The following is a 15,949-nucleotide window of genomic DNA, read 5'->3' on the forward strand; positions in this document are numbered from 1 at the left end:
GAGCCCCGAGAACAAGAGGGGAGCTGGGCAAAAGCGAGGCCAGGAGCCCGCAGCCTTCCAGAAGCTGAGCTAAGCAGGGGCCGGGGCTGGGAGAGGCCCTGGAGGGCTGAGATGGAAGGGAGGCGGAGGGGAGGGGACTCGCCGAGGGGCGGCTGCTGGGAGCGCATCCTTCCCAAAGAGCAGCCCTGCAGTATTCTGCTGCCTCTGAGTGCGCAGCTTCTCACTGGGTCCAACTGCCGGCTTTGAGGGCCAGAGTATCTCCGGCCTCTGGCCCCGGGAAGGGGGCAAGTAGTGCTTGCGGCGATTCCTGGTAATGTTCATAAAGGGCCTGGTGATACAGCCGGCGCTTAATAAATGCCTAAAGAACCAGGGAAAAGCTGGCACAGACCAACCAGGCTCAGAGAGCTCCGGCTACACGGTAAATTTGCCATTTCCATAGATCTGAGATGGAAGTGGGGGGGGCAGCTCTCAGAGGGCCCGGGGGTTCCTCAGCTTTCTGGCTGAGCCTTTTAAAATTGTAGAGCGGTAGGGAAACGCTTGTTTTATCCCCTAAATCAGAAATAATTATTTAACAAGGAGTGAGGGCTTCTGGCTTGGGATGGAGGGAGGGGATTCCCCCTCCCAGGAGCCATTGCCTTCTGCCCTCATCTGCCGGCAGCCAGCAAGACCCTCCTGGTCCGGGTCGCCTCCACGCTTTCCTGTCCCTCACCTTACAGAGCCGTCTAGTTGCCAAATCCTGTGGGCTGCCCCTCCCCCCCTCATGGCCATGACTTCGGCCCTCCTCACCTCGGCTCTGGACTGTGGCAGGATCTTCTTCCCTTTGGGCCCCCTCCCCTGCGGCTTCCTGATCACGTGCCCCACCCCTTCCCGGATCAAATGGGAACCCTTCCGCCCGGCCTGGCAGGCCTTCCGCAACCTGGCTCCAACAAGGCTTTCCTTGCAGACCGCACCTTCCAGCCAAGCTGACCTCTGGCTGTTTCTGGTGCCTAGTATCTCATCTACCCCTCCCAGCCTTTGCGGGGGCTGCTTTTCAGCCCTAGGACCTCCTCCCTTCTGCCCCCCAAAAGAATTCTGAGCTTCCTTCGAACTCCTCAGGCAGGCGTTGTCCCTGAGCCCCAGGGATGCGAGCACCCCCTCCTTCAAAAATAACTTTGCATTGGTCAGGATTGTGAACCCCCGGAGGCAAGGACCCGGCTTCCCAGGCTGGGAGCCCCCCGGAGGCAAGGACCCGTCTTCCCGGGCTGGGAGCCCCCCGGAGGCAAGGACCCGGCTTCCCCGGGCTGGGAGCCCCCCGGAGGCAAGGACCCGCTTCCCGGGCTTCGGGCCTGGAATGTCCACACTAGTGCCATGGGGGACAGGGATGACTTACACACAGCAGGGACGGAGCGACTCGTCCCCCAGGTCACCACCTGAGTCCTCGGAGGACCTGGGGACGGGTCAGCAAGCCTGGGGTTCCAGTCCCACCTCAGACACTGCTGGTGACCCTGGACAGGTCAGTCCTTATTCCCTGCAGAACGGAGATGGACAGAATAGGAGCTCCTCCTCCGCAAGGCTGTCTGGTACTGGGAAAGTGCCCTGCACAGGGCCTGGTGCCTGGGGGGGGGGGGGGAGTGAGCTCTTGTCACTAGTGTCCTCTCCATTAACGAAATTAATGCCAGTCTGCACCACGGCCAATGTTCTGGGCCTGAAGCCGGGCTTTGGTGCTTTAGGAATGCTTGCTGAAGGAAGGAAGGAAGGAGGGAGGGAGGGAGGGAGGGAGGAGGAAGGAAGAAGGAAGGAGGAAGGAAGAAGGAAGGAAGGAAGGAAGGAAGGAAGGAAGGAAGGAAGGAAGGAAGGAAGGAAGGGAGGAGGGAGGAGGGAGGGAGGGAGGGGAGGGAGGGAGGGAGGGAGGGGAGGGAGGGAGGGGGAGGGAGGGAGGGAGGGAGGGAGGAGGGAGGGAAGGGAGGAAGGAGGGAGGAGGAGGAGGGAGGGAGGAGGGAGGGAGGGAGGGAGGAGGGAGGGAGGGAGGAGGGAGGGAGGGAGGGAGGGAGGGAGGAGGAGGGAGGGAGGGAGGAAGGGAAGGGAGGAAGGAGAGGAAGGAGGAGGGAGGGAGGGGAGGGAGGGAGGAGGGAGGAAGGAAGGAAGGAAGGAAGGAAGGGGAGGGAGGGAGGAGGGAGGGAGGGAGGGAGGGAGGGAGGGAGGGAGGAGGGAGGAGAATGAATGGATGAGAATGAAGGAATGGGTGAATAGGTGAATGAGTTGAATGAGCAAATGGGGGAATGGATGAAGGAAGGATAGAGGAATGGGCTGGGGATGGGGGGATGACCGCCTCCGGCTGGTCTGGCTGCGAGCCTCTGACTTTGGGGCAGCCAGGCTCCGGACTTTAAGCTCGGAGCTCCCCCGAGGAACGGGGGAGGCGGAATGAGCCAGCCTGTCTCCCTGCCAGGGTGGCGGGCTTGCCCAGGACACCACGGCTGGGCCTGTCTGAGCTGGACGCTGCCGCCCCAGCCCGACCAAGAAGCCCTGAACCTGCGCGACTTCAGCAGGACTTTCTCAGTCTGGGACTGTTTCCTCAGCTGCAAAGTGGGGCCTCCCTAAGCGAGGCGGGCCCCTCCCCTCATTTCTTCCTCTCCCTTCCTTCGTCCCCCCTTTCCCCTCAGAGCCAAACACTGGGAGAGGGGCTACTTCACGGACGGCCCGGGACCCCCCAGACACTCCCTTTGCTGCATCCGGGCCATCTCCCCAGGCTCACGTGGGCCCCAGAGTTCTGGGCCAGCCCCCCCAGGCCCAGCCTCAGCGCCCAGAGTTGGCGGACTCAGCCGGTTAATTTGGGCCCCGGGGAGGCCGAGCCCCCCAGCGTTTAAATACTAAGCATGGGAGGAAGAGAAGCCCCCCAGCTTAACCTGAGCCGGGTAACTGAGAGGCGGGCGCTGTGGGAAGGCCGAGGGGGGGAGTGGGGCCCGGTACAGGAAGAAATAGAGCCGCCATTGACCCGCAGAATGGGAGGATTGTTCGGTGCCTAGAAATGCATCCGGACGGGAGAAGCCTTTCCGGAACGGGAGCGCCGCTGGGCCCGAAGGTGCTGTCAGCGCGGCCCGGTGGCCCCCTATTACCATCACAAGGGCCGAGCCGGCCCCCCCACAGCGGGGGCTTTTAGTGAGCCCGGGACAAACGCGGAGTAAACCCTAACCCCGGCGATGGAACCAGATAGAGGGGATGGCTCCCAACAATGCGGCCCCTCTCCTCCTTCCCGTGCTGCCCCCAGCCTTTGTCCGCCGCTCCCCGGGGGACGCCGCCTGTCTCTGGCTCCCGGGAAACACTGAGCTGGGGAAAGGCTCCGGCTCCCCTCCCCCCCTCCCGCGATCCGGGCCCCCAGCCCCAGTCCCAGTCCCGAAGGGGGGGAGGGGACGCGTCCCTCTGAGACTCTGGGGCCCTCAGCGGCTGTCCGGGCAAGGCCGGTGTGACTGACAGGGTTCGGGGTCGGCGCCGGCAGGGCTGAGGATGGGCAGGGGAGAGGAGGACTCCCGCCGATCCCCGTCCTCCGCGGGGCCCATGTTGGTGACGGGCGCGTCTGGCCATGGGGCAGGAGCCGAAGGGGGCCGGGGCTGTGGCGAGGTGGTCCTCCCCCTCCTCCTCCCCTCCTCCCCCTGCTGACTCACCTCGTAGAACTTGTGGTCCCCCAAAGCCCCCAGCTCTTTTTCAGGAGGACGTGTCTACTCACAGTCCCCCACCTAACGCTAGTGAATTGGTTTTTATCCCCAAGGGCCGAACTTTTCATTGATCCGGACTGAGCGGGCCCAGCTGGGAGTCCGCCAGCGCTGCCCGGGCCTGGATCCGAGTTCTCTCTGAGGCCGAGCGGGTCCAAGCCCCTCCACCCCCCCCCAGGCTTCGAGCCCCTCCTCCGGACTCTCTGAAGGAAGAGGAGGAGTCTTTCCTGCTCTCTGGGGGGGGCCGGCCTGGGCGCTCTGCAGGGAAGAGCCCGAGAGGAGGCCCCGGGATTCCGGCCCATCCGCTTTTTCCGTTTGTGTGTGTGGGGAGTTAAGTAAATGTGATCTTCCCAAATCCATGCAAAGTTCTCCTTTGCAGACCCTGGCGCTGCCTGCTCTCCCCCCTCCCCTCCCCCCCGCCTGACCCTCCCCCTCCCCCATGCCTGAGCCTCCTCTCCCCCCCCCCACACACCTGAACCTCCCCTCCCCACACAACTGAGCCTCCTCTCCCCTCCCCCACACTTGAGCCTCCCCCCTCCCCCCCACGCCTGAGCCTCCCCTCCTCCACACCTGAGCCTCCCCTCCCCCATGCCTGAGCCTCCTCTCCCCCCCCACATACCTGAGCCTCCCCCCATGCCTGAGCCTCCCCTCCCTCCCCCTGCCTGACCCCCCCATGCCTGAGCCTCCCTCCCCTCCACCTGCTCCCCATGCCTGAGCCTCCCCTCCCCCACACCTGAGCCTCCCCTCCCCCATGCTTGAGCCTCCTCTCCCCTCCCCCATGCCTGACCCTCCCCTCCCCTCCCCTCCCCCCTTGCCTGAGCCTCCTCTCCCCCCCACCTGAACCTCCCCTCCCCTCCCCCCACGCCTGAGCCTCCCCTCCCCTCCCCCATACCTGAGCCCCCCCCCCCACACACACCTGACCCTCCCCTCCCCTCCCCCCACACCTGACCCTCCCCTCCCCTCCCCCGTGCCCCAGCCTCCCCCCCTCCCCCCCCAGTGCTCCGGAGTTCCTAGCTCAGCGTCCCTCCCGGCAGCCGCACTTTAAGCTTGCCTAGATCTGACCCTTGCTTCCTCTCGAGACTCCCCAGCACTCGCAGGATCCGGCCTTCAGCGCCTTTCATGGCGGCTGCTGCTGCCCGTGGTCCTCCTCCTCTCCTCCTCCTCCCCCCACGTGCCAGCTGACCCTCTTCTGCAGCCCCTCCCCCCTTGGGCCAGTTGCTGGCTTATCAGCCCAGGCCATCGCCAGGGTGGGGGTGGGGTAAGGATCGTCTTCCACTCAAGAAACAAAAAAAGCCGCGGGAGAGACTCAACCTTTATTGCCCGAGTGCCCCCTCCCAGGAACATGAGGATTTGCATTGTTAATAGTCTCAGCGCCAGTTTTTAGCCGCACCCTCTTCGGCCGAGGGTTTCCTGGCAGACGCCCATTTTGTCCCACGAAGTGACTTCAGTCCTCCTCCTCCTCCTCCTCCTCCTCCTCCTCCTCCTCCTCCTCCTCCTCCTCCTCCTCCTCCTCCGATGGACCGGCGGCTTCTCGAGGGAGCGGGAGGTCTGGGGGCATTCTCTCTGCACACAGTAGGTGCATAATCAGTGGGCAGCCACAGTGCCCAGCAGGTGCTCCCCACAGGGCCCTGAATGTCAGGGGGAAGCTTGGCCGGCTCCAGGTTCTCCCGAAGGCATTAACAGGGGTCTCCCCTGCCCCCACACTGGGGGGGGGTCGGGACCACCTGCCACCACAGCAGTGACCGGCCAAGCTGGGAGGGGCTTCCCCCCCCAGGGGCCCATGCCCGCTGATGGCTCTGGGCACAGGAAGAGAGACTGCTCAGCAGGAGAGGGGGCCATCCCCAGGGCTGTGCAAGGAGGCGGGGCCAGAGCTGCCCTCCTCCCGGGAGGACCACCCGGTGTGACTGCTGTAAGCATGCCCAGCCTAATATCTAGTTGGAAGAGGCCTGCTAGCCTGAACCCATTTCATGCATCGGGAAACTGAGCCTCAGAGAGGAGAGCCAGGAGCAGGCCCGGCTCGCCCGAGCCCCTTCTCTCTGGGGCAGCCTGACTGAGCCCCTCCCCCAGCAGCTGGGAAATGCCCCGTATTCTGGCTGGTTTGGGGGTGATTTGCCGCCGAGTCCACAGCGTGTGGGTCCTGAGCAATTCTTTTATAAGGGATGCGGAGACCAGGCCACGGGCCTGGGCGGGACAGGAAATTGGGGAGGGGTCGCAGAGGAGGGGCTCCTGGGTGGCGGCTCCTTCCTGGGAGGACCGCCGGCTGGGACCGGGCCCGATGGCCCCCATGCTCAGGGTGGGGACCCTGCACCTTCGAGCCAGAGGGAAGGGCCCCAGGGGTCACCGCTGCAAAGCAAGGCCCCGAGCGCTGGCCTTAACCGCTAGGCCAGACCCCTGCACTTGGGGGGGGCGTGTCTGTGCTCAGGGGCAAAGGTCCCGAGCCCAGAGAGAGTCCACGAAGGGCCGGAAGGCCGGCCGTCCACCCCGCTCCCCCAGCCACCCCCCGCCTCCCAGAGGCCTCAGTCCGGCTGGCTGGGGAGGTGGGGCCACAGGGGGCCCTCGGGGACGAGCGACCGAGAAGAACGAGACAGAGCTCCGCGCTCCATTAAACAGTGCAAGGGCGTCGGGTTTATGGGGCGTTACAGGAGAAGTCGAGGAACAAGAAACATGCGCTTTCCCGGCAGGGGCGTCCGCGGGCCGCGCCGTCGGGGTCTCCAACGGCGACTGGCCACAAGGAAGCCGCCCTTCCCACCGACAGGCGGGTGGTCTCAGTCCCCACAAATGTGTGCAAAAAGGGAAGGGAGCCGCTTCACCGCGCTCCCAGAGGGGCCCAAGTATAGGAGGCAGGAGGGAAAATGAACCACCAAGAAAAGCTGGAGTGATTGGGAGCGGGCCCGAGGGCAGGGGCCGGGAGGCTGGGGGCTGGGGGTCCCTGCCCCGGGGGTCGGCTCCAGCAGGAGTCAGGGGCAGCCCCAAGGTGGACCTGGTAGTTCGGGGCAGGAAGTCCAAGATTTCTCCTCCTGAAGCCGGGTCCCAGCCCCCCTTCCTAACAAGCTGGGCCCTTCGCTGCGGGCAGGGGGAGGGAAGGTGAGACCCAGGGCCTGGGGATGCAGGGAGAGGACGGGCCGGAAGAGCAGGAGAAGATGGTGGGGGAGAGGGGGGAGAGGAGGAACGCAGCCGGGGTCCTTCTGCTGGTCTAAGGGAGGGGGCACAGGCTCCTCATGGGCCCGCTGCAGCCACGCCCGGCTCTCGCCCTTCAGGGGCTCCGCTTACCGCCTCCCCCGGGGAAGACCTGGGGCCGCCCGGGACGGGGAGCTCCCCTTGGCCGGGCATTCCCTGGCAGCCGCCGGGAACGGTGCCAGGGGGCAGCACGGGGGGCGGGGGCTCCCTACAGTCCGGGGGGCACCTTGGGCCTGGCCAGGGGGATCCTTCAGAGAGAGCCCCCCAGCCAGTGGGATCTCTGCTGGGCCCGGCCTCTGGGGCCCATCGTCCACCCGAGTGCTTGGCCCGGGCCTAATGGCTCAAGGAGCCTACACTGACTCTGCAAAGGGGCCGCCCTGGGGCCCCGCACTGAGGATACTGACTCAGGAGCAATGGGCGAGGGAGGATCACTAGGGAGGACCACAAGGGAGGACCAAGGCAGCTTCTCTGGGCTGCGTGCTTCTGAGGAGCCGGATCTTAGCCATGGCATGGAATGCCAGCCTTACCCATGGGGACGAGGTGGGGTGGGGGGCCCGCTGGAAAAAAACAAGCTTCAAAGTCCGTCTTTCTAGAGCAAGACACTTGCTCTTTTTAAAAGAGAAATGGTGGGGGGGTCCACAGCAGCAGGAGGGGCTGGGGACAGACTGGGGGGGCCGGCCTGGCTGTGGCCCCTGGGGCCTCTCCTGAGAGAACTCGGGGGGGCCTTCCTTCCCTTGTTTAGTAAGACATGATGGAAATGCAGGAGGGGGGGGGGTCTGAGAATAAACAGGAGACAGAGAGCCAGAGACACAGAGGAGAGAGAGACAGAGATAGGGAGGGAGACAGAGACAGAGAGAGAGACAGAGACAGAGACAGAGACAGAGATAGGGAGGGAGACAGAGACAGAGATAGGGAGGGAGACAGAGACAGAGAGAGAGACAGAGACAGAGAGCCAGAGACACAGAGAGACAGAGACAGAGACAGAGATAGGGAGGGAGACAGAGACAGAGAGAGAGACAGAGACAGAGAGCCAGAGACACAGAGAGACAGAGACAGAGACAGAGATAGGGAGGGAGACAGAGACAGAGAGAGAGAGACAGAGACACAGAGAGAAAGTCAGAGATAGGAGGGAGACAGAGACAGAGATAGGGAGGGAGACAGAGACAGAGAGAGAGAGAAGATAGGGAGGGAGACAGAGACAGAGAGACAGAGACAGAGACAGAGATAGGGAGGGAGACAGAGAGAGGTGGGGGAGGGAGAGACAGAGACAGAGACAGACAGACAGAGAGACAGGGAGGGAGAAAGGGTGACAGAGGGGGAGCCCCCCGCCCCCCAGCAGCCGCCAGAAGCTGGGCAGCCCCCGGCGGGATGAGTCCGTGCTCCCACTAACAAAGCCGGAGGCCGGGCAGCTCCCTGGCTCGTCCTGCCCCGAGGCTCCCCGGGCGCTCTCAGGGATAAGTCCCAGGGGGCCGGGCGCTGCCGGGGGTCCCAGCTCTTCTCTAGGGAGGAGCGTCAGGGGGCCGCAGAGGCTGGCTTTGGGGGGGCCGTGTCTGAGGGGGAACCTTCAGCCTCATCATGGAGAACTTGAGCTCTCTACGAGAGGGCGCAGGCGGAGGGGGGGGTCAGCAGGGACCCTGGCCCCACAGACGCCTCTCCAAGGGAGGACGGACAGAGGGAGGCCACATTGTCCACCCATGTCTCAGGGAAGGGGAGAAAGCTCTTGGGGGAGGGGAGTTCCCTTTGCGACCCATTCACCAAGATCAAATAACAGACTCAGGGAAAGGAACAGGGCACACGGCTCCATCTCCAAGAAGAAAGTGGGGGGCTGCCTCCTCTGCCCCCCAAGACCACTATTTCTGGGACCCCGAGCCAGCCACAGCCCGACATGCTGCTGCCTTGCTCTGTGTGTGTGAGGGGGCCGCGGGGAGGGGGGCCGTGGGGAGGGGGGGCTGCGGGGAGGGGGGCCGTGGGGAGGGGGGCCGTGGGGAGGGGGGCCATGGGGAGGAGGGCCGCGGGGGAGGAGGGCCGCGGGGAGGAGGGCCATGGGGAGGAGGGCCGCGGGGAGGAGGGCCGCGGGGAGGAGGGGCCGCGGGGAGGAGGGCCGCGGGGAGGGGGGCCGCGGGGAGGAGGGCCGCGGGGAGGGGGGGCCGCGGGGAGGGGGGCCGCGGGGAGGAGGGCCGTGGGGAGGGGGGCCCGCGGGGAGGGGGGCCGCGGGGAGGAGGGCCGCGGGGAGGAGGGGCCGCGGGGGAGGGGGGCCGTGGGGAGGAGGGCCGTGGGGAGGAGGGGCCATGGGGAGGAGGGCCGCGGGGAGGAGGGCCGCGGGGAGGGGGGCCGTGGGGAGGAGGGCCGCGGGGGAGGAGGGCCGCGGGGAGGGGGGGCCGTGGGGAGGAGGGCCGCGGGGGAGGAGGGCCATGAGGAGGAGGGCCACCTTCACTGAGATCAGGTGGATGGGCCTGTGTCCAGGGGCAGGAGCTGCCTTTGGGGTGCCTAAGGGGAGGGGGAGGGAAGGAGAGGAGCGGGCTTTGTGCTCCCCCCATCTGCATTCCAACGAGTAGAGGGGAGGAGGTTTGGGGAGGACGCTCCCGTGGGGCTCCCAGGCAGGGTCTTGGGCTGCCTTAGGGGTGCGTGCTCACCGCGGTGTGCCCTCTACTCCCCCCCGTACGGGAGACCCCGGCCCGCTGAGGGCGCGGCCCCCCACCACCTTCTTCCTGCCTCTGTCCTGGGCCTTCACCCCCCGGGCTGAGAGCGAGGCTTGGCATTGGGCACAGGGAGTCCGGGCGGGGCCTGGGAGGTGGGCAGGAAGGAGAGCCCGAGGCGGGCTGCCCGGCCCCTGGGGGGTCTCGAGGTCCCGGCCTCTGGGGTGAGGCGGGCTGGGACCCCCGGAGGCGCCCGGGGGCTACTGTACAGGAGGCATACAAAAAATACACGTATTCTCTGTGGAGGCCCCGGGGCCGCCCCTCACGAGTGGTGGCTGTTGATAAGTCCCCGCAGCTGCTTGGCCACGGTGTCGATCAGCTTCTGCTTGTCCCGCTCGTTCTTCCGGAACTGGGCAAACATGTTGTTCTTGCGGCTGGTGTCCTTCATCCTGGGGAGGGGGGAGAGGGCCCTCTTTAGAGAATGGGTGGGGGAGGTCGGGAAAGCCCCTCACCCCTCCAGAACCAGAGGGGCCGCCCCCTTCCCACCCTGTCAGTCAGAGCTAGTAGGCAGGAACCAGAGCCATGGTCTCATGGGAAGCGGGGGGGATGGGGGGAAGCTCAAAGGCGAGGTTATGGGGGGAGAATGAGGAGGAGGAGGAGAAACCGAGGGTCCCTGCCGGGGCTCCCTCTGCTCTCAGGGCCCGGGCCTCCGGGGCCTCCGCCGCCTCGGGAGGTTGGCACTTCCCCTGGCACCGGCTCCCTCAGTGGGACGTGGCAGCCAAGAAAGGGGACGTGAGGAGCGGGGTCTGCCCCCCGAGGGGCTGGGATCAAGACGGCGAGCCCCCCACCCCCTGACCAGAGCGTGGCAGGGGTCTGGTGCCCGGCGTCGGCCTCTCAGCAGGGCAGAGACCAACTGAAGGGATGGTGATGGTTAATCGGCCCCGTAGGGAGAAGACGGGGGACACGTCCGCCTTTGCGGGCCTGGGAGCGATGGGCGGGAGTGGCAGGGGCGGGCTGTGGGGGGGCACTCGCTGGCTGAAGGCCTCCTGGTAGGGGCGAGGCGGGCTGGGCCGGGCACAAGGCCGCGAAGCCTCAGGGCGACGCGGGCCCCTGCGGGAGGACGAGGTCGGGGAGCTGCTGGTCTCCCAGGGGGGGCAGAGGGGAGCCAGCCAGGCCCCCCCGACCCTTCGTCCACGGCCCTATGCTCACGGCGTCGGAGTGGGGCCGGGGTTCTCAGGACACTTTGTCCGGAGGCGCGGTGGAGGCCACGCCGGGCCGGGAGTCGGGAGAGCCTGGCTGGCTGGGTGCCGCCATTTAATCTCGGCCAGCCTCAGTTTCCTGGGATGGAGGCCCCGATGCCTCTGCCTCTGGGGCTGCGGAGGCAACCCACGTAAAGGGGGCGCTACAACCGCCGCGGCCGCCTTCTCATGACCAGCTCGGGGCTGGGGTCTGCCCCACGGTCCTCGGAACCTGTCTGGAGCCGCTCCCACCGCGGGCAAGCTTCCCCTCGGGGGCCCGGCCGGCTCGGGGGTTAGTTAGTAGGTCAGCTGGGACCGAGCTGGGTCAGCCGCGCTCTTTAGTGGGGGCATTAAGGGGAGAAAGCAGGACTCGGCGCCAGGGAGAGCCGGAGGCCCAGCCCACTCTACTTACTCTCTGGATATCCTGGGTGAGGGGATCCCGGCGGGGAGAGAACCACAAAGACTCCGTTACAATGGCCCCCCAGCGGGCCCAGCTTTCCCGAGGTGCCCCCTGGGCCCGTGCGGCCCGTCTCTGGGACAGGGCACTCTGCTGAGGAGGCCGGGGGCTCCCGCTGGCGCTTAGCCCCTGGCCGTCGGTGACAAGCCCTCCTGGGGCGCTGAGGAGCCCGATGCCCGCCACTTCCCAGAGGAAGGAAGCCCGGAGTAGCTCGACGGGCCTGGGCAGCGGCAGGAGGGCGCGGTGGGCAGGGTGGGGGGGGGCTCCAGCGTGGCGGGACGTGGGGGTCCGAGGAGAGGTCCTCTGGAGGGAGCTCAGCTTGATTCCAAATAGGATGGTTGACCTCGCACATGGGAGCTTTGGCCTTTGGGGTCCCCCACGCTTTCTAAGCGCTTTCAGGACTCTGGGAACCTTGAGCTTAGAGCAAGGCCGGCCTCGGGAAGGGGCTCCGGGGGCTCCCCACGCTTCTCCTGCCCACCCGTGGCCCAGACCCCCGGCCTCCCGAGATACTCACTTTTCGAGCAGGGCCAGGGCTGTCACCGGGTTGACCCGCAGGTACTTGCAGGTGGGTTGGCCGTAGTCAGCGAGGTACGTGGACCAGTCCCACTGGGTGAAGAGATCCAGGAGCTGCAAGACAGCCAAGGCCCAGAATTAGATGGATCACGGCCGGACTGGCCCACCTCCGTTACCAAGGAGACAGAAAACCACAGCGACGACATCACATGCGGGGCGCACCCCTGCTCTGAGAACAGCTGGGACACTGGCTGTCCAAGGCCATCACTGCCCTCGGAGAACTAAGAGTCCTTCTGGATCCCCAGGCCCAAGCACACAGTAGGTGCTTCATAAGTGCTCGATCACCAAGAGTCTTCCCCTTACTCCCTCCCAGAGCCAGGGGCATCCCCCCCCCCGGAGGCTCTCTGGGGCCCAGATTCGTCCTCTGTAAATGAGCACTGACTGGGGGGGCTCTGAGACCCCTTCCTGTCTCCAGACCTGGGAGCTGGAGTCTGCTCACGAGGGCAGGTGGGCAGAGAAGGGAAGGAGGGAGGAAGGGAACAAGAATTTCTAAGCCCTTGGGCTGAGCACGTCACAAATATTCTCATTTGATTCTCACAACAGCCAAGGTGGGTGGGTTCTGCTACTGTGGCTACTTTGTAGATGAAGGCACTGAGGCAGGCTCGGCCGACTCCCCTGGAATCACCCGGCCGAGGTTTTTGAGGCTCTCCTTGAACTCAAACTTAAACTAGAGTTCCCCGGCTCCCCGGTCAGCCCCCCCTCCAGGCCCCCCCAAACACCCAATGAAGCCTTTTCTTGAAAAACAATTAATTTTTTAAAAGATGCCTTGTCTTTGCACCGAAACGACCTCAATTCTCCCCCTGCTGAGACTGAATCACCTCTTGTCGCAAAGCGAAAACCTCCCAAAAGCTGGCTGAGAGTGCCAACTTCTTAGGCCTTTCCTGCTCTTAAAGTACTGAAAAGTGTAAGTTTGTGGATGATTATTAAGTTCACAATAAAAAAGAGTTAAAAAACAAAAAGACAAAAACAAAAACACGCCACCCCGAGTAACTCTGACAATGTATGTACAGCCCGGTCCCATCTACGACCACCTCAAGAAGCACGCTGCCCGCGCGGGAACTGTTAACCACCGCGGGAATTCAACGTTCCCAGTGACTGACATTAGGAGAAACGCGAATGAAAACGTCCCCGAGTTTCTCCCAGAGCTCGGGCAAACTGGCAAAGACAAGGTAACAGCCGCCACCGGGGGGATTCTGGAAACCAATGCAAAGGGATTCCGGGAAAGCAGGCACGGGTGCCGTAGCCGCTAGGCATCTAACTCAAGGATGTCAATGACAAAAAGAAAGGCCTCCCAGCCACCGAGACGTTGAGAGCAGCAGATCTGGGCAGCAACACAATGCTTTGTTTCGGGCCCCCCAAAAAAGAAAACCCCGGTGGTCTGTTGGGTAGGCAATGGTTACATACGTTTTTTGTGAATGTGACAGGGTATTGCCATGATGATAAGAAATGAGGAAGGTGAAATTTTCTTTACGTTAAACATTTTCTCATTCAATTTTATTTTAAACTTGGGATTCTTCCTTCCTCTCTCCCCCCATTGAGAAGTTAAGGAAAAACTGCCTTGACAAGTACATAGTCACTCTGCGTACACAATTTCTGCATCTGCGTTAGTCTGCCTCCGAGGCCGCTGCCGGCCGGCCGGCCGAGACGTGTTCGTCAGGACTCCTTTGGAATTGTGGCGGGTCCCGATGCTCCACAGCCTTTCCAGTTTATTAGCTCTACAATATTTGCAATTGGGTCCTGCTCCGGCTCACATCCCGTTGCACCAATCCACGTGGGTTTTCCAAGCCCAGGCCCTCCATCCCTTTCTACGGCTCAGTATATTCCATCGCCTCCTGGATTCTCAGCCATCCCCCAAAGGAGCGGCCCACCCCCCAAGATCCCAAGGCTTTGCCACCATACAATGGACACTTTTGCATGGGGGCCTTTCCCTCCTTCTGACTTCTTTGTGAAGGGCACAGATTACCTCCGAGGGGTCACTCAGTGGGGCTCTGACACGCCCGACCACGGGTCCCCTGCCAGCGGCCCTTGTTTTCTCCCCAGCCTCTCGGACAAGGGAGCTTTCAGTTAGCACCTCTCCCATCTCCTCTCTGACCCCGACTCTCCCCAACTATGGCCCTTTCACCTCCACCTGCCTTTCGGGCGGCCTGAAGGGGATTTCCAGCCTGAACCCATCCGTGAAAGTACAGGCTCGGGAGCTGGGGGTCATCAGAGATGGCCCCCTCTCTGAGCCCCCACGTCCCTTCCCTCCGGACTCTTTTGTCCTCCTCAAGGACTCAAGGAAGCCCGCCCAATAGCGAGGAGAACAGCCGGCACACTCCATGAGGGCCGGGGCCCCGAGGACTGCAGAGTGTGAATGGCCACTGCCAAAGATGGGGGGGAAGTGGGCTCAGAGCAAAGACCGGGAAGACCCGCAGGGGAGAGTCTGGAGGCTGGGAGGACAGAGGAAGAGATGGAGAAATGAGGTTGGGGCTGAGCAATACCCCGTGGAGATCCTGAGGGAGCTGGGGCTGAAGCAGGACAGAGGCCGAGACGGCCGGTGCTGAGGGAACAGGCTCGGCGGGCATTCCTGTGGGCACTCGCTCCCTGTGCCGAGGGTCCGGAGGGATGGATGGTCCCAGACCAGATGGGCGTGGGGGGCATCCAGCCTGGCACCTTTCCCGCTCACTTAACAGAGCCTGGCAGGAAGCCCCTGATGTGGAAGCAGAGGGAGCAGGGATGTCGGTCCTGTGACTTTCTCAAGGGGCTGTGTGAGCTGGCAAGTAGTGGTCCTCTCTGGGCAAGACCAAGGGTAAAAGGAGAAGGAGTGAGAAGGATGAAATGGAGTCACGGAAGCCAGGAACGAGAGCCTGGACAGACAGAGAAGGGCCGGTGGTCAGGAGCAGACACGGCGCCCATCACTGCCAAGGGCTCCCTGGGCTGGCCCCTTCCCTCCCGCCTCCCTGCTCCTGCCCGTCTGCTGCGCACCACTGGCTCAGGGAGCCTTTCGGAGGTCCGGGAGCAACGGCTGAGTCGGGGCAGGGGGAGACGCGGGCCGGGCCTCCCCCGGGCTGACTACAGCAAATCCCTCTGGGAGCTCCCAGACCCCTTCGCTCTGCCAGGGGCTCCCACGGCTCGGCTCGGGCCAGTGGGCCGGCCTGGAGGCGGCAGGCGACGCTCCGGGAGCCCTGGCCCACTCAGGGATGCGCTCCCTCCGGTTGCTACCGGAACTCTGAGACGAGGAAACGGCTCCCGGGCCCATCCATGCCGGCGCCTCCCTTCAGACACTGTCTCCGAAAAGGGTCCGAGAGGCGGGGAAGGGGAGAGAAGCTCATCCGAGCCTGAGGGCCAGGGAGGAATCAGGTCTGCTCTACGCCCGCTCCCCCCCCCCCCGGGAAACCTCCCCCTGTGACTAAGGGGTGCTGCCCAGCCGATGGGGGCGACAAGACGGGCACAGCCCAGGCTTGGGGTCGGGGAGCCCCTCGGCGTGAGCTCTGGGGATGACTCATGGCCAGCCTCCCCCTATGGGGTTCCAGGCTTCACAGATAATCCCACTGGGGCGAGGGCCGGGCAGATAAGCCGGCATTATCTCCTGTGTTTCCTGCTGTTAAGCCGGGCTCTGGAGCGGGGTGATTAACCGCTCCGAGCTCAGTCCGAGGGGAGGGCACTGCGTCCCGAGGGCCTGGCCCTGCCCCTTTGGGAAGGGATCTCTGGAAAATGCCCTTTCCCACAGTGAGTCGCTGACTCCTGGGTCCTGGGGCCTGCGAATCCCAACCCCGCCCGCTCGTCCTAGCAGGGCCGAGGCTGACAGAGGAAATCGGGGTGCAGCCCAGGGGTGCCGGGGGCCCTCTGAAGCAGGGAGCCTCAGGCCCCCCATGCCCTTGGCCCCTTCCCTCAGGCCCACCGGGGGTCCCAGTGCTCTCTGCAGGAAGGGACCGAGCATAGGGGGCTGGCGCTCAGACTGAGGGGGCAGCGGGGCTCTCCTCCGGGCCAGCTCAGAAGGGCCCTCGTCGCCTGGGTGAGAGCGAGGACCACCGGTGTCACTGACACGGGATCCTCCATCCTCACGATTCCCAGAACATCCCGCCGACCTTCCATCCTGCGGGGCTCGGACCCCCAGGCTCCTGGCTCACTTCGGAGCCCCCATGCGCCCTCTGAGGCTTCTGCATCCGGGCCTGGACGGGCCCGGGCCCTCAGAGCTGGCCC

At 64.6% G+C, this 15,949-nt stretch overlaps 1 protein-coding gene across 1 annotated transcript in view; it reads right to left on the reverse strand.

Annotated features, from left to right (window-relative positions):
• Window positions 1–9,228: 9,228 nt before the first annotated feature.
• EXOC6B (exocyst complex component 6B) overlaps window positions 9,229–15,949 on the reverse strand; it is a 509,545-nt gene continuing 502,824 nt past the window's right edge. Inside the window, exons 21-22 of the mRNA XM_074285536.1 lie at window positions 11,709–11,821; window positions 9,229–9,948 (exon numbers count right to left, since the gene is read on the reverse strand). Of these exons, the coding sequence (XP_074141637.1) occupies window positions 9,822–9,948; window positions 11,709–11,821 (240 nt within the window). The 3' untranslated portion in view covers window positions 9,229–9,821. The remainder of the gene's footprint in view (window positions 9,949–11,708; window positions 11,822–15,949) is intronic.

Source organism: Sminthopsis crassicaudata, chromosome 2 (genome assembly GCF_048593235.1).
Source record: "Sminthopsis crassicaudata isolate SCR6 chromosome 2, ASM4859323v1, whole genome shotgun sequence".
Lineage (NCBI taxonomy): Eukaryota > Metazoa > Chordata > Mammalia > Dasyuromorphia > Dasyuridae > Sminthopsis > Sminthopsis crassicaudata.